Source organism: Ischnura elegans, chromosome 2, assembly GCF_921293095.1.
Source record: "Ischnura elegans chromosome 2, ioIscEleg1.1, whole genome shotgun sequence".
NCBI lineage: Eukaryota > Metazoa > Arthropoda > Insecta > Odonata > Coenagrionidae > Ischnura > Ischnura elegans.
In genome coordinates this window covers 86,727,878-86,754,280 of record NC_060247.1, presented here as the reverse complement: position 1 = coordinate 86,754,280, position 26,403 = coordinate 86,727,878, and the positions used below count along the sequence as shown (strand labels likewise).

The 26,403-nt window shown below is 37.8% G+C and overlaps 1 protein-coding gene across 3 annotated transcripts; it reads right to left on the bottom strand.

Annotated features, from left to right (window-relative positions):
* Window positions 1-694: 694 nt before the first annotated feature.
* Window positions 695-26,403, bottom strand: LOC124154096 (ADAM 17-like protease). Of its 3 annotated transcripts, none has more exons than XM_046527607.1 (13): window positions 26,022-26,403; window positions 25,808-25,946; window positions 25,563-25,663; window positions 25,334-25,455; window positions 19,036-19,231; window positions 16,139-16,287; window positions 14,794-14,988; window positions 13,396-13,540; window positions 8,368-8,603; window positions 7,104-7,312; window positions 6,373-6,611; window positions 5,362-5,477; window positions 695-1,661 (listed from the first exon to the last, which is right to left on the bottom strand). In XM_046527607.1, the coding sequence occupies exons 1-13, from the start codon at window positions 26,077-26,079 to the stop codon at window positions 1,164-1,166; spliced, it is 2,403 nt and encodes an 800-aa protein (XP_046383563.1). In that variant the 5' UTR covers window positions 26,080-26,403; the 3' UTR covers window positions 695-1,163. The 3 variants fall into 3 exon arrangements, with proteins under 3 accessions (XP_046383563.1, XP_046383565.1, XP_046383566.1); XM_046527609.1 differs by lacking the exon at window positions 13,396-13,540 and adding an exon at window positions 10,865-11,003; XM_046527610.1 differs by lacking the exons at window positions 695-1,661; window positions 5,362-5,477; window positions 6,373-6,611; window positions 7,104-7,312; window positions 13,396-13,540 and having other exon boundaries at window positions 8,484-8,603.

The window sequence follows — 26,403 nt, the reverse complement described above, 5'->3', positions numbered from 1 at the left end:
GCTCAGTTTTTGGGGCTACCTTTCAATCAGTATGCAATGTAAACAGCTAGTGGCATTTTTCAATAGTAACCTACTTAGAAAGCATGATGCCTCTTAATTGATTTTTTCTTCTACCTCTGATTTTTTTATGCTCATTTAATCGTCATTGTTTTCTCAGGAGTTCTCATATCTTTTTCACTCAATTACATATTGTACTTAGTTCTGTTGTGGGCACAGATACATTTATAATAAATATTGAAAAGAAAAGCATTTTCTTTTACTACCCAACCACAAAAGGTTACATTCTCCCTTTCTTTAGCAACTATTTATTTTGTAATGCAAACTTAATACACATACAAGTGTAATAATTTTACAATATATATTTGTAAAATTATTACACTTGCCACTGAATTATAATGCAGATATTTTTTTGGAATAAATGACTATTCTCTATTTTATTAGTGATATTGAAGCATTTCAAGCCTAATTAAGGTGATAAACGTCAGGCATAAAGAGTGAATCGTCTTCAAGAGATGAAATTACCATCAGGGAAGCTCAGTGCTGTCGGATAGTTAACTACATCGCACATTTCCCAAATAAAGAAAAGCCTAATGTAAAAAATTATTTCTTCATTATTGTTACGCATGTTCTCAATCATAACTATGGGACGCATCTTAACACACATTTATTCACATTGATAAAAAAAACATTGTAATTAATCTGAAGAATGAAATAAGTACATTTATTAGTTTTGATACTTGGCTGATTATGGTAAACAAAGATCCTCTTCTTCTCATTACAGTACATATACAAGTAATATTATAAATGCATTTTTTGTACATTTCACTAACCTGAACATTATCCAAGGAATGGCAAGGTAACCATTCCAGCACACCAAACACAAGTGTCAATCTTGGATTTGTATCATGGCTCCAATTCATACATACACTCACTGGGTTTTTGAAGAGAGAGGAAATGACTAGTCTTGAGATAAGAAATTGGCTGTTTCAAAAAATAACAATGTAAATGTAAAAATCATCATAGTGTAATACTTTTTTAAAGTACTATTACGTTCACAGCTGCCACTTGATGACATAATAACTTTGGCACTTCAATTGGGTGCACTTAGTTAATCACTCTCGCAAAAACACTGACAACAATTGCTGAGAAACATCACATGAGGCTCACATGCTCCCACTCATCGTGACTAAGTTAGGAGCCCCTTGCGGAAGGGAAGACACCACAGCTCGCTGCGGCCTTCCGTACGTCACATTCTGACGGTGCGACAGATGGGAGGGGAGGTAGTGAGACAGATTGTGGGAAGGCTGGATGCCGACCCGCTGCGGCACTACCAATGGTGCCGAGGAAGATGCCGACGCAGCAGCTGGGACCCTGGCCCGCAACACCGTCCTGCGACCTCCATCCATTTCGGACGGGTGCACAAAAACGTGGCCATCGAAGTGAGGGTCCCTCCGTCTGTGCAGCTCCTTGGCCCGCGAGAGGGCCCGGGCATCGGCCCAAGAGATGAGGCATGAGGCAGGTAACCACGCTAGAGCTGTGCTCAGGAGGACTGCCCCAACCACATTATCCCGAAGGAAAACAAGCACCCTGCTGATGCTTATCTCTTCTATTATGTCCCAGAAACGTTCCACCACATCCTGGACAGTTTTCTCACATACACCCTAAAGCAATAATAATAATAATAATGAAAATAACCACACAAATATTTACGTCTGATGGGCATGCAACACACATACAGGATGCAGCAACAAAACTTCCTTTTTTCAAAACTTAATACAGTAAAACCTCACCTTAACGAACTCCCGCTAAACGAAGAACTCCGTTCAACGAACAAATGCTATTGGTCCGGCCAATTGCCTATGTAAACACATTAGTGAAAAACCCCGATGAACGAACTCCTCTTTTACGAAAACTCCCGATCAACGAAATGAAATTTCGGCGCGATCGAGTGAAATTCACCTCCCAATAACCAATTTTTCCGGTTCAATTTTTATTTTCATATGAATAATTTAATATTCGTAACGTTGGAGGGCAAATCAGAGACTTCCACTGAATAAGCCAACCAGAATCGTCATTATTAACCGTAACCATAGCCTTCCGTCGTGTGTTTCCGCCGACCCCAACTCGCGGCTCGCGGCGAATTGCGAAAAATGTTAATGCTGACTTTCGTAAATAACTCAATGTCCCAATATTTACACGCTCAAAGATATGATATCTAGAGCTATGTACTTCGAACGCATTCTTTTGACGGTTGTTTAAGATACTTTACAGAATTACAACGCGTAAATTCCGAGAAGCATTTTTTTTCACTCGCCGCCATCTTGGATAACTTCTTTGAAATTTAACTAAATTACGGAAGATACAATGTGCGCGCTAGAAGATAAAAGCCAAAATTTGCATCTCTTAATTATCTTTAATATATGACTCAGTAGTTACTCTTGTTTCATTCACATTGTTTATTTCAACATCATCTAAAAAATAGGAGAAACTTTTGCATTTTCCGCAATCTTGGATAAAAAATATTCGCACTTAAGACACGAAATCCAACATTTCCCATTGATCTAGACGTTACTTGAATTGAGTGCTTTATACTAAAGGTCAGTCTCTGTCTGTCGGCGATTGTAGCGATGTCCTAACGTGATGTGAAGCGATGTTGATTTTCTCCTGAGAAAAAGGTTTGCGACGGCCGTCAATTGTTGCATGAAGAAGACGACACAGTCTAAACATGCCATATTTAGACTGGGCCAATGGTGATGCCTCACCCCTGTGGTAGCAGCAAAAATCCATGAATGACAGCGGGATTAATTCAGCGGTGGTTGGCGGGAGTTGATGCACTCATGGGGAAAGTAGATTTCTTCCTCGATCGCTGCACGGGCCCAAACATAGGACTAACAATAAAAAATGTGCGTGTTATTTTCTTCCCCCCAACTGCAATAGCTAAGTTGCGACCTCTCGACCGAGGGGTCATTTCTGCGGCAAAGCCGCATTACCGTCGGATTTTAGTGGAGTTTTTGGTTTGTCGAATGGATGTAAGGGATCGGCGAAATTGAAGAGGACCATTTTGCAGGTAATGCAAGGGCTTTGCAAAGCTTGGAAGCGTGTCGCACCTGTCACCATATTTAGTTATTTTGCAAAAACCGGGTTTGCAGTCAACAGCATCATTATCGTGACTTATTTTACTTCATGAACTCCTGCATGAGGCCTTCCAAGCTGTTTTCTTATCGGGAGTTGTCAATCCGGTTTGCAGTCAACTGCGACCACGCGATGGAGAGTGATGACGAAAGCCGTGAATCCTGGCAGGGTCTCTCAAAAGTCATGAATATTGAAGGGTCGTTTGATGAGTTCACTAGAATAGAATCAAATTTCGTAATCCGCGAAGCCAGCGAACTGAGGGTTGCAGAATATAATTTCTCGAAAACTCATTTTTCAAAATCGTGACGTATTTTACTTCGAGAACTCCTGCATAGGGCCTTTCAAGATGTTTTCTTATCGGCAGTTGTCTATCCGGAATGCGATGGAAATTATGCTAGTACAATGAATTATTTACGAAGCCCGCGACCGCAAATATTGCTATGGAGTATTCTGGATTCGACTACTATAAAGAAATGCTGCCACCCACTGAGCTTTAATGGGTCGACGAAAGTCGCACTCGCGCCGTTATGGTAGAGCGATCTAAATTTCATGATGAAGATATAATTGGCGCTGTTACTTTAACTTTATATTAGTAATGGTCAAATCTATCGAATTCTGAATTTTTCAGTGTAAACTTCGCGAATACATGTACTCTATTTCAAATATTGAGAATAAAGGGATGGCCTCGCACTCACCGCTACGTTGCATACATTTTTGAAAACCGATGAAAAAGCACGCGAAGTGATTGAATAATACGAACTGAGGCTTCCTAAATGTGGTCTATTGCCCGCGATTTGCATTGCAGCTGAAGAAATAAGCACTGTTTTGAAGTATGCGAAGGTAGAATGAAGATAACGCATGCAGACTTGCTTCAATTTCCGAGCCCCTAGAATGATGCAACGTGCGCATCACCTCCGGGGAACGAACTCCCGATCAACGAAACGGCAAAATTTCGGTCCCTTGAGTTTCGTTGAAGAGAGGTTTTACTGTAAAACCGATTGTACGAATCAGAAATTATTATCTTTGTTTTTTATAATATAGGCAGCTTACAGTGAGAAACTTAAACATGAAAGAAAAGAAAAAATTTATAAGACAATGGGCATAAATCACATGGGCTAAAATTGACCATTGCCATTCGTCTAAACTGGGATTTCTTCAACCAAATAATTTGTATATTATGAATACACTAATGGTCGGTTACGAATCGCAATCAATGCCTTTCATTTTCTTCAATGAAGGAAGCTACCCTATTAGGAGGGACTTGGAGTGGCCAGCCCTTTCTTCCGATTTGGCCACTTGCAATTGTTTTCTATGGTACTTTTTTGAGATCTCGTGTTTGAGAGCCCCTGCTATGCAGGCAAGAGTCATGACATATGCCAGAAATCAGTTTACTCAGTGTATGGAGAATGGGAGGCATCAACTACCTGATTTGATCTTCAAAACTGTGCAAAACAGAACTTCAGACGTATGCCTACATTATAAAAAAACAAAGAAAAAATTTCTAACTCATACAATGGGTTTTATTAATTTTTGAAAAAAAAGGCAGTTAAATTGCCGCACCCAGTACAACTGACCATACCAAAAATATTTATTCCATGATGAAGGTAAATCAGGGTGTCCAGCCAAAAAAAGAAGAAAAATTCATGCATAATTCCAGGTTTTCCAGGGAAATTTCACAAAATTCCAGGTTATTCTTACGTGATTACTGTGATAGATAAGAATTTTTAAATGCCCAAAATTACTTCTATATTTTTATGCAATAATATTATTATTAAGTTATATTTTAAATTCCAAATTTAAAGACTTACACAAAGTAAAAGAGACATTACACTTAATTCATGAATGTCTTTTCTGCCACCTCAAGATATTTGTCATAATTTAACGAAAATGGGCGTTGAACTGGCAAAATATCATGTGAAATGAATTTGAAATAAAAGATTTTGAAATTCCACGTTGGAGCAAAAATTCATGAATAATTTATGCATAGTTCCAGGGACTAAAAACTAATGCATAATTCCAAATTTTCCCCAGTCACTGGACACCCTGTGATAAGACAACTTGAGGTAAGGGCAGATGGAAATGACAACTTATAGACAGAATTAAGTTTAGCGTTAAAGATGTAAAGTTCTGGGCCCACCAGTTTTGTTATGCATGGGGCTTCAGTGCAATTAAAAATTCAGCAAGAGCACAGTTAGGATATACATATATATACATAATCTATATAATCACCTTATTGCAAAATCCCTGAATGCATGGTGTACCATCAGGTAAAATGTCCTGTTGATCAACAGGAAAGCAAGTGTCATTCAGATTCATCCGGCAGCATCGCTTACAAGCATCACCAACTGCAACAACAATAAGAAAAAACGTAAATATAGTCATCAGTCAAAGAGCTCAGCAATGAAATTCTCAACACTACTTTTTCCCACTTACAATATAGGAAACCCACATGATACCCGAGCTCCAGCCCGAAGAAAATTTCTGGCTACATGCCAGCTTAGGAAAAATTAAAATACTGGAGTAGCTACCCAATTAAGCATGTGAAACAATAGGACATTCAAATCCATGAATGACCAAAAATACTTTCCACACCAGCAGGCCCAAGCATGATTCAGCACAGCAAATACTAGGGACCTCATTAAAATTTAGCATAAGCGTATTTTAGAGGCATTGTATCAAAATTAGGGGTAAGAGGTCAAAATTTTAAAAGTCATAAAATAAAGGACACCCTGGCTGAAAGGAAAAAAATAGGAATTACTATTACTCAAAAAACTCACTCCCTTGGCCAGAAAAATACACTTTTGAGAGTAGAAGAATTCAAGCACAACATTATGGAATTGAATTAAACTTTAAGCAAAAATCAGAAATCACTTCAGCAACAGTACTCATCTTCTTCTCAATTTTCCATGAGAGACCATGTTAGCGTAGATAAAAGGCCTCCATATTCACTTACATAGAGATCATCAAAAGGGGCACTTTTTATCGTGGATCTTTATTTAAAGCAACCAAAGTCCTTAGCCACTTATGTATTGGCATATCATGCAAAAGTTAATTCTATTATACCAGTGTTGAATGAGACTGGAAAAATAAAAGGATATCAAGGGAAAAATTTCAAATCAGTTGCAAATCTAGTTATATTGATAAAGCCAAAAGAAAGCAAAATAAAATGTAACAAGTAAAGATATGCTTCCATTCCCCACAGGATGAATGCAGCAGACTAAAAAAAAGTTCATGACGTACTTATATCACACATGCAGCTTTGTAGTCCTTGAGTTTCACAATATGGAATGCAACGCCCATGTCTGCATTGCCCTCGCTCCAGGCATGGCGTGGCATCCGGCAAAGGAGGAGATCTCGGGCATTCTGGAGATGTCCCACTACAGCGAGCCTCCTGCTCACACGTGGCATGCTGAGCCTCACGGCACTTAGTACCAATGCCCACCAATTGACAACCTTGGCAGCATGGAGAATTCTTATCACTGAAATTCAAAACATTCGATACTCATCACCCACAGAGCTCTTAGATGTATATAGATCCCATATTAAGATTGTAGCTAGCTAAGTAAACACCCATTTATCAACTAGAGTCAATTTTAGAGTCATTTCGAGTCAAGTTGGCCAAAATCCGGTAAGTTTCAGTTTGAGTTGAAATGCTAAATTTTATGTTCTTAAAAAAAAATACATTCATCATTTCAATTTGTTTCTAGTTTGACTTACTCATATTTATTAATGCAATAAATTAAGAAAACTCTGAAGTTTTGTTTAAAAAAAATAAAGTTCTGAAAAAAGCATGGCAGGATCCACTAAGAAAAATATAATTGTAGCATTATTGCTGATCTAGCCAGGGCATAGTGTAGTGACTTGAAATATGTAATCTTATCGGAGCTTTCAGACACACAAAATTGTGCAAAATGAATGAAATATTGAAGAAAACGAAATGAAATATATCCCCAAATCAAAAAGGAACCCACCTACATACAGCACCCTGGCCACGACGTAAGCGACAGTTTTTATCACAGCATGGGTCATTGTCTTCAGTGCCAAGGAGACCAGCATCACATTCTTCTTCACCTTCCACCCTAAGATTACCACAGAATGATTCCTCTGGTTCAGAAAAGCACCGGCCAGATTTTGCCTGCAAAACCTTCCTTATTGAGCGAAGACTGCATGGTGAAAAACGCTGAAAAATGGTAAACTCATATTGATTTCTATCTTAAAACCATATAACAGAGCTTGGGTACACAAAAATATGATAAAACAACATAAATTGATGAATATATCTTTGAAATGATGAAAAGTGCCCCAAACTATAGACTTCACCAATTTTCAAAATTATTTTTCCTAACAAAAGGAATTCAATCCCAAGGACTAGGAATCAAACTGGTATATGTATTTTAGTTTATCGGTAATATAACTTTTTGAAAAAATGGTTAATACAGTAGATTCCGGTTAATTGGGACATATCGGGACTTGTGCACTTTGCCCCAATTAAGCAGCTGCCCCAACCAGGCGAACTATCCTGTAAATGGGCATAAATAAATGTTGAAATGATTGAAAGAGGACTAAAGAATGTCTTATAATGCAACAGAAGTTTATTAAACTATTAATTTGCTTAATAAATCAGCGAGTTTAGTTACTTTATTACCATTTTTAAGAATTAAAACAATTTAGTTAAAATATTTTTCACAGCCTCGGGTGACGCTGAATACTACTACTACTAAGTCCTGTTAAAGAAAAGTCCTATCCTCTTGCGAATGGTACAACAACAAGAGCTTTCAAAATAGGGCAAGAATAGGAACATTAGTGAAAAAAAGAGCAGTTCAAAGGAGGAAAATAAAAAAAAATAGTATTCTGGAAACAAAAAGTTTAATTTCGTCGCGAGTATGGAGTCTTTGTCGCCGACTCATGGCCCAATAAAGCGGCATGCTGTCCCAAATAAGCGGAGAATACTCTGGGATATTCCTCAATTGGGTTCTGTTCTTCAAGATCTGCCCCAATTAAGCGGCTGCCCCAAGTAACCGGTGGACCCATTAAACGGAATCTACTGTATATTAGCTGCTGCCAAAAATCAATTTTAGTCTAAATTCAAGACTATTACCAGTTACTACCAAACTATGTTTTCATAAAGTCACTTTTTCTCTTCAGATCTAGCATCCTACATCAGGTTCATAAAAATCAATGTAATTTCTAACCTAGGATCAACATAGGGAATAATACTTAGAAATAGAAACTAACCTTGTTGTTCAGATCGTACCCACTAACAGAGTAAGTGTACATGAGGAAAGACCCTCCTTGAGATGCGGTGGGACTGCACTCTGGAATATCAGGATCATGCTCAGAGCCCCAGTTATGACCAAACTCATGAGCGGTCACAAGATCAGCCTCTCTCGTGATCACACGTTGCCCATAATGATTCCTGCTGGAGCTCAACCCAGAATTCAGGTACAAGGTGTAGCCATTCTTGAAATACTCTGCCAAAGTACACCAAACACGAGGAAATTATAACTACCTGAGTGCGATATATAAAAGGTTAAAACAAGGGTGTAACCAGGAGCAAAACTAGGGGAGGGGGGCAAGCCATGGTAGTTCAAGTTGTAGTAATTTAGCATGAAAAAGATGAATGAAACCAATATTATAAGAAAATTATAACAGCGCTTCATTAGTTTTAAAAATCATTTGCTGGAAAGTTGATTACACAGATAATTTAAATGCACCATTAACATTTGTTACTATGGTTATCAATGAAGTACGTTTTACAAAATTTTTTTGAAAAATTGGACCATCATCATCACTGAAGAGAATTGGGGACAATATCACAATGAAAATTATACTACATGAAGTATAAAATAATTGCAAAAGTGCATCCAGAGCGTTTAACCTCACAAAAGCAACCCCAAGAATCTACTACATGATAATACAACTGTCCATGCAACTGGCCACTAAGCTCAGGAGAAGACCAACTCAAAAGTAAAAGCTCATAGAAGAAAAACTCTAAAATACAATTATGCCATGAAAATTATCTTGATGCATGCAAAAAATGTAACACTTTAACATATCACATAGCATAATTAAGACAGATAGAACCATGCAAAATAAATATGTACTAATGGAAAAGCAAAGGATGTACAAAAGCATAGATATGATAGAATTTCAGAACTCATGCACATAAGGCCTTCTTATGTAAAACTAGAGATGGGTCAGTTGCAGTGCCCGATTCTCGGCACTGCCGGTTCTTGGCCTGTGTAACGAGTACTGAGAACCAATCGCATAAAGTCGGTAGTTTGGAACTGGCTCGGAACGGTGGTGAGGACGCCGTGTGCCGTGCAGTGACTGGCGTCCGGCAGAAAATCGTTTCATCTGAAAGTGGTCTTACGACTGAATCATGTACATACACAGTAATTATTCGACATACGAGCAAGATGCATTCCGAGAGCTTCTTTGTAGGTTGACAAACCTATGCAAGGCATCGAAATGTGTGGTTATCCTGCAGAATGCAACACTGCATTACAATTTTGCATTAACTCACTGCCGCTCAGTTTATCCATAATGTCACTGTACTGGCGTGTTGAGGAGTTTATTGTCGAGGTTATAAAAACTGTGACAGTGAAGCATGCGAATAAGTTGTCAATTAAAGTAAGAATTTAAGCTACATCGCAGAATACAGAATATACTGACTCACGAGTTAAAACAAATTAACGGATGATGACATCAGAAGTTGGGGGAGTTTCACCATTGATCCTGATGCTATGAAGTATGTAAACTTTGCTCCAAGTATATTTCGCACAGCCCTTCAAACAAAACTTGGAAAAAGAACCAGTGGCTGTAATGTGACACATTGGTCGATCATGCATTCTTTAACAACTTGTTATTTTAACTTTTTTACCTGGTAAATAAAATATGGAGACGATCTTAAGTTTTTTTACAGAGCTTTCTTCCTGCTTATCACATCTTTAGTGATATTATTTTCATTCATTTGTTGTGGCTGTTCATTTAAATTTTCCATTCAGCTAATAAGAGTTTATCCTTGGAACTGAGTATCGACAACCGAGAACCGATTGGAGAGAACCAGACCGGTATCGAGAACCGAGGAAATTTAAGAACCGACTCACCCTATAAAACCATTATGGGATACTTAAAGAAAAGATAATTTTCCAGGTGGTGAGGTAACAATATGTATGGAGTCTGATAATTAACATAGATTACTGCAATTACATTAAATATACCAATCCAAATCCATGATCCAAAAGAATACTAACGTATTCTACAAAACCACTACAAATCTTAAAGTTTGCACAGGAAAAATTTAGATTAACATGGACTGAAAAAGTAAACTACACCAATTAGAAAATTTCTTTACACTACCAGAATGACACCATCATCTTTATAAATAGACATTTCACTTATCCACAGAACAACTCAAGCTGCAAAATTATCCCGCGAGTTCACTACATCCAGTTGTTTCCTTAAAGGAAACTGAATTACCTAAGTTTGCCATTAATATTTTCATAACTAGAATTTGAATAATAATGCTCGCAGCATTACTAATTCACACACAGATTAGCAACCAAAGTTCTGGGAGATCATTTCCATAATACAACCAGGGCATGGTTCTCTTTTTCATGCAAAACAGAAGCTTTACAGAAAAAATAACTACAAAACAAACAAAATAAACCAAAAACGCACTCCGCAACAACTGGTGCACGACAATTACGTATAATGGAGGCACTCAAACCTGGGGTGCATATCCCTCCAACAGAATTGCGCCTTGGTGATCCCACATATGCCAAGCCAAGAATGCCACCTTCAAACTTGAGATCAGTGAAGAGATGTGCAAGGCAGAAATCCTTGTGGCTGTATTCACGGCTAAACACCTGCCCAATCATATGCACAACAGTCACCATTTGTGAGGCCTCCAGACATGGAAACCTCCCTTAACAGACCCAATTCCCTCAATAATTACCTCATGCATACCAATCCACAGGCCAAAACACAGGGAAAAAATTTATGGCACACCTTGTTTGAAACCAGAACTCTAAATAACTGTTCACTTTTAAATACCAACTGCCTACTCCCACAAAATGTACAATAGGAAAATGTAAAATCAAATTAACACTCCTTAATTTCATTTTCAATCAACTTGGACGATTGAGTAAACAAAAACAGATTTCATATGGGATTTCAAGTTCTACATATTAATTCAATGATCATGTTTATATTTAAGAAACTTTTAATTTGCAATCCATTCCATTTTCCAAAAAACTACTTTAAGCACAGAAAATAGAACCTTATCCTTTCAGAACTAAAATTTGAACAGCCATACCCGATTATTACCAAAACAGAAACTTAGAGTTGAGTTTTCTACAGTAAAGGGAGGTAAGATATCTTCATTGAAAAACATATAACTTTGAAGAAATCCATTAATTGAGTATATACTTGATTTAAATGATACACACAAACATCGATGGAACATTGGGACATTGTTAAAAGGGGCATTACTATATCATACAGCAAAACTTCCATGCAACGAATTCAATGGAACCAGTAAAATGGTGAATACTTGGGGATTTTAATACATGGATGTGCTTTGTGGGTTGCGTTGTTGCAGGATGATCAAAGAGATCATGTACATTAAAGATGTAAATCAAAAATAAAGCAGCTGCATTGGAATCCTATTGGGGCGACTTAAGAAAATCCCACCCAAGCATCCTACATGTGTATGCAACCCGAGTGAAAAAAAACTAGTACATAAATTTTTTTTTCCAAGAATAACCAAATATTTCCCCTCTTTCCTCTCTAGACTATTCCAAATGCATTTGTCCCACTATTTATATGCATGTCTCCCGTCCACAACCTCTAATGTCAAATGCACACACAATCAGACAGTCCTTTCCATTGCGATCTCTCAGGGCAGCAAAATTCTTCCCTAAAATCTTAGGATTATGCAACAACCTCCACCCCTATGCAACAAAATTTTGCAGGAAAATGATTGAACAAATTCCCAATAACACACTGTTAGCCTCATGCCAGATTCAATATTCTTGATATGCTGTAAGAAGGGAAATATAAAAACATTCTAGGCTACGGAGGCATCCTTGCTTCTCATCTTCTTCCTTGCACATCTTGCGGCAACGCCCAATCAGAAGTGTGAAAAAAAAGACTATTGGTCACAATTACTCTTTAGACTCAAGTGCAATGTATAGATTGGAAGTTAATTTCATAAAAGCATGTTGTAAAATAGTTTCCATGTGAGATTTCTATTTCACTGTAGAGAGGTCATCTACCCTACTGGAGCCCATATGCGGACTTAGTAGCTGGGAGGTTTCGTAATTATAGAGGTTTGGTAAGGGAGGTTTTCCTCCATGCATTAAACGTGGAAAGAGCTAGAACTGGCCTCATAACTTTGTTACATGGAGGTTTTCATCAAATTTCACTTTAGAGTTGTTTGCAATACGGTGATTTTGCTGAATATCTCAAGTACTGTTAAAAAGCACAGCAAATTTAACCACGTAATTAAACACTACATAAGGATTCCTTAGAAATATCTTCAACAAGAGCAAAAGGTGTAAACACACACAGTTAACTGATGAATTGCAATTGCCAACAGATTTATGAAATAAATAATACCTCTATTTAACCATTTCACCATCACCAAAAAAAATACCTTTACCATACAGCATGCACTGATGCATATGTGTTTATGTTATTGACATATACGAACTACTAATTTCCATGTTATTTTTTTCAACATAATTCTATTTTTTTTAGGAGACAAGGGGAAAGAAATTAGCATTGATAATATGCAAACTGGATAATTGGAAGCCTTATAATCTAAAGTTGATCCAGAATCTTACATTCCCTAAACCAAATGGCACCATAAACATCACGTTTCTTCCAACAGACAGCTATATATTTCACATCTTTCAATTGTACCAAAGTTGTTCATTTACTGTATTTGACAATTTTTACTTCAAAATTCTCAAGTATATGGTATTTTTCAGCATTCTGATATAACTTCTTAATTAAATAAGTAAATAGCACACAATTTGTTTGTAAATATCAATCACCTAATCCTATTCTAAAACAATTGATGCACTGATTGAAATTTCTGCATTAGAAAGAAGTGAAGCATTATTAAAAATCACCTGTGCCCAAATTAAGAAAATGTGACTCATTCACACTCCCAACATTAGTGGTTTTAGTGGACATAAGCTGTACAAAATAAGTGAGTATCCCCAGGAGAATAAGGCAAAATGAAGTATGAACCCCTAGAGCAGACTCCTCCAGGTGCCGCTACTCGGGATGATCCTATGTAGGCCAGTCCCAAAATATTTTTCTGTCCCCGGTCAAACGTTTGGTGTGTCAGCAGGTGTGCTAAACAGTATCCACGACCCCATGATCTAGAAAACACCTACAAAATGCACATTCCGTATAGGATATTTCTAAGGCTGATCCAGAAAACTTGTATCAATACCAAGAACCAATTCCAGGTTCTGGCAATGAATAATATTTAAGATGGGCACATGGATTCTTTGTGACAGCCAGGGCCGGATTTACCGTAAGGCAAAATAGGCACGTGCCAAGGGGCGTCGCAGTCCAAGGGGTGCCTTCAAGGGTGGCAGTCCATTAATTTACAGCAGTACGTAATGTTTTTATTTTGAAGTTACTCTTCCTTTTTGCAGTATGAATTAAGGCTAGAAATAATTTTTGGATATATTTGTATTCATAAAGTGTTTTAGTTGCATAAAAGTTAAACTGTTTCATCTAGTTTTACTCCAAGCTGTTTTTCTTTCATTGAATTGTCTATGTTTACCCTGTGTAAAAATTGAAGCATAAACTTATGCTGTCAGCCATATATCTGTTTATTCCTTTTTTTCCGAACCTTACCTCATGCAAATGGCTATGCCTTATCATAAAAATAAGTGATGGGGGGGCTCAAGTGTGGAGGGGCACTCAATGGAGAGGTGCCTATAGTGTAACTTTGGGAAAATCCGCCCCTGGTGAGAGCATTTTATTGTCTGACCATGATATTTTATTGACCTTCATGACCAAAGTAAGTGCAGTCAAACCTCCCTGATGGACTACTACTAACAATGTGCATCTCCTTCAGACTTTTACAATTTCCAGTACCCAAAAACGAGAGGTTTAATTCAGGATACAAGCAAGAACAAATATATATGCCTTATTTGTTCTTAAACCTCCATCAGTGTGAGCTTTTTGTGTCCGATCCTGCAAAAATCACATTTTATCTGGCCCTATCCCACCAGGCAAATAATATCTACAAACTTTCCCACAAAATACATTCATCTGTTCCAAAGTTTCAAACATAGAGGTAGGTAAATTTAAAATCATTATTCCCTCAAAACATGGCATTAGAATCAATGGATAATTATTTCATTCTATAATTCATATCAAAATAGCATATTTTATAGAATTCAAAAGTTGCAAAGAATGAGGCATATGAAGCTCCTTAATTTTTATCTAATAAACTCACATGAAGATATTCCCCCTGAATTGAGTATACTTTTTAATAAAGAGCATTCTTTTTCATTTTCAAAACTAAAACCAACAGCTCAATAAATAACATTACATTGATGACAGACATGATAAAGGTAGCAATTCAAATTTAAACATCAATAAAATAATAAACTGGCAATGGATTACCTCAAGCAAGTTCCGAACATCCCACTTCTCCCGCACCATGTTGTAGTGAGCTTCCCCACCACGCACTCTAGTTGGTTCTCCATGGACCACAATTTTCTTGATAACAAAACCCATTCCCTTGAAACCATCTTGCTCAACTCGTTCTTGCCATGTTGTGTCGTTGTAAATCTTGTGAACACGATCAATGAGGCTGATCTATATTAATCAATTAAAGAAAAAGACAAAGCCTCAGAATTGCAAAGCATCATTGTGAATAACCATCGTCAGATTACATTCTTTACTCAAATGTTTATAAAAACGTACCATGTAACTTCTAGAGTTTAGCATACAGTCATTGCACACAACAATTCAACATAAAGAAAAATCAAAAGCAAACAAAGAACATGAGGGACAATTTATTAAAACATAAAATTCAAATACCTAACAAGACCATGAAATTGATGAATAGTAAATTAATAGACACTTCGAAATGTTCCTCGACGAGGTAAATAACATAAAAAACCCCAGGTTGGGCAGAATCACAGTACACAAAAAAAGATAAAAAACACTCACAGTAAGTACTAAATTTTCGGTGGCACATTACCACCTTCCTCAGAGTTAGGTAGGAGACTCAATTAATTTGTATATAACTGTAGTCATTATTTTAAAAATTAAAATTTTATTAAATTGAAAAAAACCAATTTTTATTTAGCACTAGCACAGCTATTATCTACAAAAAGTATTCATCAAAAGCTGAAAATTCTGGCCTTGGCGTGGACACTTGAATTCTTCATGGTATTTTATAGAAGTATAAAATACTTGTTTTCAATAATAATTTTAAAAATGAAATACATATATTAAAAGGGGAGTGTGCTAGCCTAGTGAGTTTTTTGTTGATCAGTTGGCAGCTGATCGAAAGGCCTCAGTTTCATATCCCTGGTGAAAGCATCAAACCCCCCAAAACAAAATCCTCAAAAAAGTGTAAGGCAGCACAGTGAAATGAACTGGCCTCCTACCCTGAATATGATAAATTCACAAGCCTGAGACTAAATCTAGGTGAGCTCTACCCTCACATATCTAAAGCAACCTTCTGGTTGAATCATTAAGTAAGTGTTTATTAAAGAACAATATTTTAGTGACAAAAAATCTCAGGAAGTAAATGTTATGACAACATTCAGCCAAGGATTTTGAAAAATTTCGTTAATAATTCAAAAAACTAAGTTCAACTATGTGCTCTCGTGAAGGATTGCACAAATTATCAATAACTCATTGGAGTTACACATTTCTAAAAACCTACAACCCAATTAAGGGAGAGAGGGAAAATATAAAATCATTATGGTGGCTATGAAGAGGTGTATTTACTCACCAAGTAATTAATTGTTGTCTTGGTGTTACTTCCACCCATTTCTTGATAAAATCGATAATCTGCCACCAGCAATAGAGGGCAACGCGTTTTTGTGGGGGTATACTCATACTGATCTGATTGCCGCTTCCACCTTGAGAGAGAACTTTCCCCTAAAAGAAAATAAAAGAACAACTAGGTTAGAACAGGATTCATACCACAGTTCCATTTTCTATTTCCCTGATTTTTCACTGTTTTCCTGTCAGATTTCTTTTAGATTTTCTAGACTTTACATCAATGGCAAAGCAGTCATGTTTTGGGATTTCACCAAAAAAATGCTTAGCAAGGCATGAACGCCGTGAAATAAAATCAAGATGCAGTAAGTCCACACTGCCCAGTGCTATCCAGACAGGAGGGGTGCAAAACCAAGACCTCACCACTCAATGCAACAACCATAATTTTCATCTTTTTGCAGTGCCTGTTGAGTTTTTCCCAGACATCTCCTGAATAACTCTCCCAATAATTATTTCCCAGACCGATATGAACCCTGTAGATAGATAACAGATAATCTACATCTATTTACATTTTGTGACAGCCAGTCAGGTGTCATAGATGGCTAATGCCGTTCATCACCCTTGCATAAGAAAATTGCCATCATACGTTGTCATGAATTATAGATGTAGATTCCCAATTTTATTTTCCCCTCCAACATTTTCTATTTGATATATTTTATGAAGATCATCCTCATGATGTTTTTCAGGGTGAACTGAAACGAGTACCTTTTATGAAGATTCTTAATACTACCCTGAGTTGGAATTCTGTGGTGAAATTTTCATTGGAGTAACCTCTTAGTAAATTATATAAGAATTTTACAAGCAAAAAGTCAACCTTGATTGGAATTCTGCCAACTTGGTTGAAAAAAAATTCCCCCTTAGAATCAGAAGGCCAGGGCTCTTTCTTTCTGCACATGCCTCATATTTTTAATAATTCATATCATGTAGGGAAGGGAAATTTGGTTACAGAATTTGGTTGGGAAACAGAGGGCTACCTTCAATAAAAACAGGCTAAATTTTTTTAGTTGGAATTTATTTCCTTTTCAAAAGTCCAGAAATTTAGTTTCCTATACTCACACTCCACGGTAAAAATTTACAATAATGGATCTCTCACCCACGTCATTCAATTATAAACACAATTGCCACAAGAGGCCATAACAATTGGGGAATCAAAGATGAGATTAGATGACCATCAGTGCTATTGATAATTTACAAATTTCTTGTGACCATTAAGATGTCCATCACAGAACCAAACCTATCCATATCCATTTAAATGTTCAATTAGAATATTTAAAAAAATGAATTAACTTTTCTCAAATAATCTCTTAACTGGCTCAAATCTAAATTGCATAATCTAGACACATCTACCTACCTATTCCAAAAATAAAATTTAGTGGCAACTCAATTATGGATTTTTAGAACAAAAACGTAATACATAAAATATTCACATGATATACGTCGTTTACATATTTCTTTTGCTCATCATTCTGGCTCCTCCACTAGAACTACATACCGTTGGCTAACACTCCAAGCCAGTGGATGTTATAACTACTCTTAACCATTGTAATATAACCTAAATTTTAAACATAAAGATCATAAAAGATTATATAAAGTCTAGATTATAAAACATAGTTTGGGCCACTCCTCAGGTGGAGTATTTGAGAAAGTTTAATTAGATTTTTTTAAACATCTGAATATGCATAACAATGATAGGAAAGGTCATTTAACAATATTTTGATACATTCAGTGTCTTACTTCAAGTCTTATCTTTAAAATAAACCATAACTCATGGCTCTATAACAATTGTATGGTGAAATAGAAGAAATCATACGAATCAAGGCACTTTTTTTTGGCAAAAATGGGAAAAAATTAAACAGCAACGATCGCATAAATTTTTTATTGCTAAACTGTCACTGAATATTAAGTTTGAGGAGTATATAGACCCATACATAAATTTTCATTGAAACCTGAGACCCTAGTGGACAAACCTTAGTTGAATTGAGGTTGAATGATTTACATTTTTACCCTATTTTCATTTAACAAGTCAGCTTGGGAAAATCTGGGTAATCATGAGACAGTGAAAGTACATATGCCAACACTGGCTCCACTGGCAGTAAAAACATAGCCTACACATTGGAAACCAACATCAGGCTAAGAATAAAAATTAGGTTGAGTTGCGGGCATCCTAAAGCAACTTTCAGTTGTGATGAGATGGCTCATAAGTACCATAGAAAACAGAAATTCACAATTTCAGAATTCTTGACTGCAGAAATTGCTATACCTTGTATTTGTTTAGGAAAAAAGATGGTGATCACCATGGCAACCAACAGCCAGTTTCACTAGTTCATCCTTGATAAAATCAATCAAATCGTTGTGCACAACCAAGCCTTCAAATTTTTTCACCATAAATATTGCTAGATATTGATGATGATGGGACCTCAAAAATGATAAAGGAGGTCATTCAAAAGTTAAAAATTTCTTAAGGGGCTCTAGCGACTCCAGACCCCCAAAAAAATTTTCCACCGTAGAATTCCATGTCACATTTGCTGAGGATACAATTATAAGCCCACGAGCACCTATCCTCTGACACTATTTTTCCATGTGTGTGATTACATTCCACAAGGTCTGCCAGAAATCAACAATGAATTTAAATTTCAGCATTATGTAAGTGAAATATAGAACTGATTTAGCGAAATGCATGGTTTTCTGATGTGCAAATTGAAATAAAATTTTGGTATAGGCACCCCACACACCACCAAAGCTCCCCTCAAAGCATATTTTTGTTCCAAGTTCGCCGATTGGAAGTTGCATCCAATCAACCCTCGATAGGCATGCACTGAATGGTTCAGTGATCACATCACATCTCACCTGGTTCATGCCCATGGTCTTCCTCATCTTCATCTCCTTCCAACTCTAACCCTTCCTTCACATACCCACAAGTCTTGGGAGGATCTCCCTCTTTGCCATCAACTCCAGGCTGCTCATCCCAGCTGTATTTTACATCTGATGCTTTGTACGAGATCATTGTTAGGGCCTCAGGGTCAGGCACATGCCTCCAAGCAGGCTGAAAAGAAAAAGATGAGAAGTCATCAAACCTTTTACTGCCAGCCTGCTTAGGGTGAGATGTGCAATGAATGCCATTGGTATTTTCCGGAATTTGCAAGATTTCAGATTTTAAATAATTATAAGTACATACAAGTAAGAAGCATAAGTATACACAAGCATAGAAATAAGGAAAAAATTCATCAGATACTAAACAAGGAGCATGTTTCTCTATAGAAGTGAGACTTGGACGTTGACGGCAGCAGAAAAGTCGAGAGTAGAAGCGTTCAAAATGTGGTGCTGCCAAAGAATGATGGAGATAAAATGGATTGACCGTGTAAGTAACGAGGAAATGCTAAGAAATTCGGAAGAAAAGAGAATTCTTCTAAAAACCGTAAGCAGAAGACGGTACAACGTAGTTGGCCCCATTATGAAACATGATGGTCTGATGAAAACAATGGGGAAGGGGAGAAGGGCAAGGGACGGCCCCCAATGAGTTACATAGGAAAGGTAATAAAGGATGCCAAAACAGAATAAATATATTGCTATGAAAAGGCTAGCGGATAGGAGAGAGGAATGGAGAGCTGCGTCAAACCAATCTTAGGATGGTTGACTAATGATTATGATCAGCAGTTTATTTTACAGAACGCATTTAGATTTTTTCCCTATGCTAAAGATATATTTAGAGCTTAGAACCATAAATGGTTTATGGGACAGTATTTATAAGACAGCAGCTGGTGAAACAGCTGCAATCAACAAATAAAATAAGTCAAATAATCCAGCGGGCAGGTATTTTGCCCGTGGGAGTTTTCACACAACCAGCAAGGCCCGATGTATTGGCCAGCTAGCAGTAAAAGGATTAAAAATTGTATTGAATTACCGTATAAGCTTGTGTAAGAGGCGCACCCCTATTTTGAGGATCGAAGTTATAAAGAAAAAAAAATGTGCTACTTTTTTTATCCTATCGTGCGGTGTTGCAGACGTATGTCTGGAATTTCGACAGTTATCGAAATGTCCTATTTCAGTACTATTTGAAAAAGGAAATTTTGATAACTGCGGCGGCATAAGAGGGAGTAGAAAGAGTTCCGATCCTCTCTTTGCATACGCCATCGCTCTACGTTGCTTGTTCTACTCACGAACAATTTTGTTCAAAAGCTCTCGCAGGAGTATTGCAATAGAATTGTAGCCGTGGAAAATTTTAAGGCAAAACACGACAGGCAAATGGCATGAGCTTTCCCAAGAGATTGAACAACAATCGGGGCAATCTCAGCGCCGTAGGATAATAACCACGTCGTAGATTTAACGCCCCTTGCACACACACCGATTTTGGTCGGCCGGTAAAATATCGGCCGTCCACATTCCAATGGTGAACAATGGGAGAGCATTGGAGCTTGCACACGTACCGAACACGCGCCGGCACCGGCTAAATGCCGGTTAGCTGCCGGCCATTGTCACTGTGGATCGCCGTCGCCGGCTCAAAAACATAGCAACTTATCGTTTGACCGGTAAAAATCCGGCGTGTGTGCAACCATCGCTTCGCCGGTAAAATATCGGCCGATATTTTACCGGCCGTCCAAATTCGGTGTGTGTGCAAGGGGCCGTTTTTTTCCTTTCCGGGACTCCATAGGAAAATAGGAAATTATCAAGTTACAGGGGATCAATGGAAACGCGTTTCATCCCTACCCCATTCCACCAACTGACCTTTTTCAGTCTACCAGGTTCAATTCCCCGAGTTTCTGGAGGTGAAATGCTACGTGAGTCACCTTCTGAGCTCGAAGATATCTCGATATCTTTCAGCAATTATATGACACGCACGAGGTTCTAAAAAGAATTAGACCTAACGCGACGTATATCTTACAGCATTTAAGTTTTTTGAGCTCTAATTGATTGACACAAAGATTTATAGCTAAAATAAGGCTACTAATATTCAACATAGTCCAAACAGCACAATTTCGGAAGAAACAAGCGTAGCATAAGCGCATTCAAACAAGACGAGACGGACTGGAAACGCAGGCAACGCAAACTGCGTATATCACATTGCTGCGCCTTCGCCCCTTCGCTTTTAAGGCAACGACGTCACATGCAAGATCGGACGTGTTCTTCCCTTGCTCCTTCGCTCGTAGCTTTAAATACGGAGGGGAGGGAGCGCGCTCAACCTCTCCTTCAGCGCTCTTCACTTATAAGTATTTCCGATTTCTTCTATCCACCATTAAGTCCAACAATGAGCACACTCGTTCGAATTTTTTCAACCGCAGGTTTTGACACCAATATTACTATACACAGTATAAATGCCGCGGGATGCCCACTCGTGGCAATAAATTTAGCGCGCGCTCCGGAGCGAATCACCCCGCGCGATCTTTTCAATGTTCACCTCTGGGGTACCGACGTGACGGCGCGATGCTTGCAAGAAATTCAAACAGGAGCATTTTAAAAATACGTCACTAAGGGAGAAAATCCCCTGCCTGCCGCTTGATTTTGACCCAGGGTTTCAGATGACTGACTCACGCTGAAAACCAAGGCCACTCAGTTCCCCTTGAACTTGCAACCGGTGAAGGGGAGGGGGAGAAGATAAGAAGTTTGTGTAAGAGGCGCACCCCCATTTTCGGCTGCAATATCTGGGAAAAAAGGTGCGCCTCTTACACGCGCTTATACGGTACACTTTTCGCCCATGCATACAGTCCACTTTTTAATGGAAAAAATTTGATAGTCACAGCATTAAAAGTTACATTTAATCGACCTGAAGATGACACTATGTATCAAAATGCATTGTAACAGACAATTTTTTCCCCTCTGAAAAGTGAACAGTATACAAATTTTTATTTGCTTTAATCCACCCACCACATCTCCCCAAATACAGTAAAGAGTCATTAAAATTAATTAAGTATCAACTCCCTTTGAAGGGAAATCACTAAGTTGTTACTCTTGAGCTAAATCTGTCTTCCCTGATTTACTGCGGTGGAAAACACTCATAGGTAACATACAGACTTTATTTTGCACAGCATTACAATCCACTAGTGGTTCTAAGTTCATCACGCCACTACCTAGGGGTGATGGCAGTGCTGTGGCATTATCCTTTCCCCAGAAATATGAATCTCCTTGGCAATTTAACCTCTGCGGAAAATCTTACCCTCTGTACTTAGCAGCAGGACTTCAGCTAAAGGAGTTTGTGCCATAGACATTTTTGCAAAGGACGCCAAAAAAATCTCTGACTTAAAGAGCTGGGCATTGATTCTCCTTCTCCCTTCGCCCGGGTCTATGCTTCGCCCAGGAAACTCAAAGCGAAGCAAAAATTTTATCCAAGATTATTCTCGTTCTTTTTGCCCCACCTATCGCTTCAGTTCGGGTAACTTCATTCTCTCGGTGAAAGATAGTGACATAAGCAATAATGAATCAGCCATAAGTCTATGGGCATAAGATACTTTCAACGATCAACACACTTTGCCTCCGTAGTCCGAAACAATTGAACAGCACGAGGCAAGTTGATAAGTTCAAATCAATTTCCTAAAATATATTATGCCATGTTTTGTTTATTGCGTGAAACTATCAAATTGCTACATTTAGTATTGTTGTAAAATATTGCTAATTCATTAGTCATTTTCTGTTGTTAAACATGAAACCATTCTCTTTGTTTTTTAACTTTTTCGTAGATGTAAATGATGAGTTCCAGAGTCACCCCGTGAAGCTTATGGGTTAGTATTTTAAATTTTAACCAAACCCAGATGGCACAAAATAAGAGTTATCTATTTTTTATGGTTTTCTTACGGAAGAAAATAATAAGTAGTTAATCATTCGCTAAGGAACTTTTGAAAGGCAAGGATAAGATTATAGGGAAGAATAGGTAAGGAATACAGTCAAATTTTGTCATATTAACATAATTTGAGACAAATGAGAAGAGGAGGGAATAGAGGAGCTATTTCCCTGCCTGCTGTATTGCTCCCCATCCACGTTGGTGTACTATTGTTTTTTTTCCTGGAGTTCCAATCCACCCAGACAATACTGAAAATGATTCTCCACAAATCGACTCATGGGAGTTAGCCAATCATTGCCACTAAAAGCTTCCCGCCACCTCACCTCACTGCCCTGAACCCTCACGGAAGCGGCACCTCTCCGAATTTCCCCTCCTTCCATGACTCCTCAATGTAACGCCCACTCTTGCGAGCAGGGGCACAGCTAGGAATTAAGGCTAGGGGGGGTTTCAGGGTAACTAATACTTACGGGAGTAGGGGAATTGCATACCCAACAGGGTATGCAGGAGTTGAGGGGGCCCTCCTCCAGAAAAAAATTTAGAATAATGGTTCAAAATGGCGAGTTGTACGGCTTTTTGATGTATATTTGATAAATCTTTACACTCTTCTATAAGTAATACTGATCCAAATGAGTAAAATGGATTAAACTTAAAAATTTCTCTGAGCTCTGGGGGGGAGGGGGGGTGTTTAGCCCCCAAAACCCCCCCTTGCTGCGCCACTGCTTGCGAGTCCCTCTCTTACAAAATCAATGGTCAGTGAGGTTACTTGGTGGAATATTGACATGATAGATAAAAATTAAACTATCTTGTACACCACACAGATTTATTAAAACACTTAACCAGTTTCAAATTTTCCAGGTCATTATTAAGAGGTGAAATAGATATACTAAACAGGGTGGTAAATGTACTCATGTAGGGTCTTCACAATTGAATGAAGGGGGGGGGGGGGAACGGAGGAATTTCAAGGACAGTGTTGAGGGGGTGATTAGGAAGCTATAGAAATGGATGGAGGGAGGACGGTAAAGAAAGGTAGTGGGACCTCCCCCTCGTTCAATGGTGGAGACCCTACATAAGTATATATACCGACCAGTTTATATGTCTATTTCACCTCTTCATAATTACCTGGAAAGGAATAAAATCAACTGATTTGGGCATTACTTGGTGGAACAATGAAATGTTCATGGTGAAACAAAAGCCAGTACCATTCCACAAACTTTTTATTATTAGCTGTCAACTAGTTTTGACGTTTATACCGTCATTATCAAGACTAACAGAGCATTAGCGTACAATGTCCAGCCTTATATACCCAACAATAGTGTGAGGGAAGGAGGGGGACCTAAATGAGGAGGAGGGGGGGGGAAGAGGTTGGGCATTGTTGGTTGAATGGAGGGTCAAAACACAAAGTATAAAAGCTGAGGGGGGGGGAAGGGGGAGAAAGGTAGATAGAAGGTCAAGTGGTAACAAGGTTAATGGGGGGAGGGCGAGGAGGAGGATTGTCAAGGAAGAAGTCAGATTTGAAAACAGTAGATAAAAAATTAGAACATTTGAATACAGTCATATCATTTAAAATCTTGGTATTACAAGCAAGAGTGAATTTGGTGATTTCTAAAATATCCAGTTTTACTTTTGTCATGTCTGAAACCAGTCAAGTGTTTCAATAAATCTGTGTGGAATACAACGTGGATCAATTTTTTTTAGGCTACAGAGACTAGCCATGGTGATAACTATAACGGAGTCACCCGCAATGCACAAATTGTGCAAAAATTTCACAGGGAAAAAATCAATCGCCAAGATCGGGATTAAAACCTGGATCCCCCGATTCCCGGAGGAGTGCTTTAGTCAGTTAGGCTACCAAGGCATCACAGGAAGGCTATCCATAGGGAGGAGTGATGCCTCAGTAGCTTAACTGGCTAAAGATCTCAACCGGGAATATCCCTTCATTTTAAAATTTCTGAGTTATTATTTAAAACGTTTTAGAAAATCTTGATGTAGAAGTCATTGTGATTGGCAATAACTTGTTGTTCATGGAGAACTTAAAAGAGTATAATTTTAAGACTTAAGATATAATAATTGTAGTTAAAAGCCAAGATAGAACTTACGACATGAAATTGATGGGATTCGAACCCGGTACACCAGACATGGTCATAAAATAAGAATACTTGGGATCACATTTGAGACACTTTCTAATGGTCATACATAAGATCTCCATTTGGAATGCTCCACCTTTTGAATGCGTTTTTTGAATGCTAATCTGTCCTTGAGCTTTGATTCCACTTCATCAGGTATTCTACTGGGAAAAACATTCTGCACATAAACTGCGTCAGAATAGTTTTGGCATGCTTGCTGCTCATAGAAATAAAATATGACTAAAAGCATTACCTCAACATGATATGTTTCTTCGGGGAGTGTTATAGTGGCAGTCATCATTCCTTCATCCAAATGAACACTTGCATGTGATGTTACCTCACCAAACACTCGTCCTTCATAGAAACTTTCATGATCTGCAAACAATATGAAACAGAATTAAAGCATTATTATTTTTCTGTACATCGCCACTAAATTCGTCATGATCTCAACGGCGAAATTAAAACAGAATAATGCTACTCACCGACATGAAATGGCGTTTCTTTGCCATCACCATCTACAGTGTACGCCTTGAAGTTGGAGTGTAAAACACCTTTTCTAGGAGTTAATATGAGACGAAAATCCCTGCATGCAAAAAATATCATGCTCACTTAAGTAAATGCCTCAATCACTCTTTATTATCATAACGAAGAAAAACTTACAGAATCAGTCATCATTAACCAAAATCAATCCACGTAAATAAAACCAACAAAATAATTCAAACATTACCTTCCGAGGGTTTTGAACTTGACCTCCTTAATTTTATTAAAAGGATGGTTGCTGAGAGTAGCTCCTCTTTTCACTATATTATGCGTAAGATCTGATGCATGAATAGTCTCGTAATACTTCAAGTTCCGATGTATTGAGCCTAAATATTAGAAAACACATTACATAAAGGAAAATTGCACGTATTTTACGGAATAACAGAATCAAAAATACATACCTTTCACATAAACAATACAGAGAAATATTAAGTATGCACATGATGCACGCCACAGCATCTTGAAGTAAATAATACTGATAAATTGATACAAAAAGCAAGACGATGGGGGTTAAGGTTTCACCAAATCCCTACATAACAATCCCTAAACTTCTCCATGGATAAAATACATTTCAGGCATTGAAAAATTGCATGATTGACAGTAAAATAAAAACACATCAAACACTGACAATGAAAAATAATGAGTCAACGAGCGCCATTTTCAGCAAAGCACGCATGGTTAGAACAGTACGACAAATATTGCAAACTTTCACTTGAGTAAACATTGATAAACAGATATGTATTTTGATTTTTCACTATCACTCGTGCGCTTTACGGTCGTCCC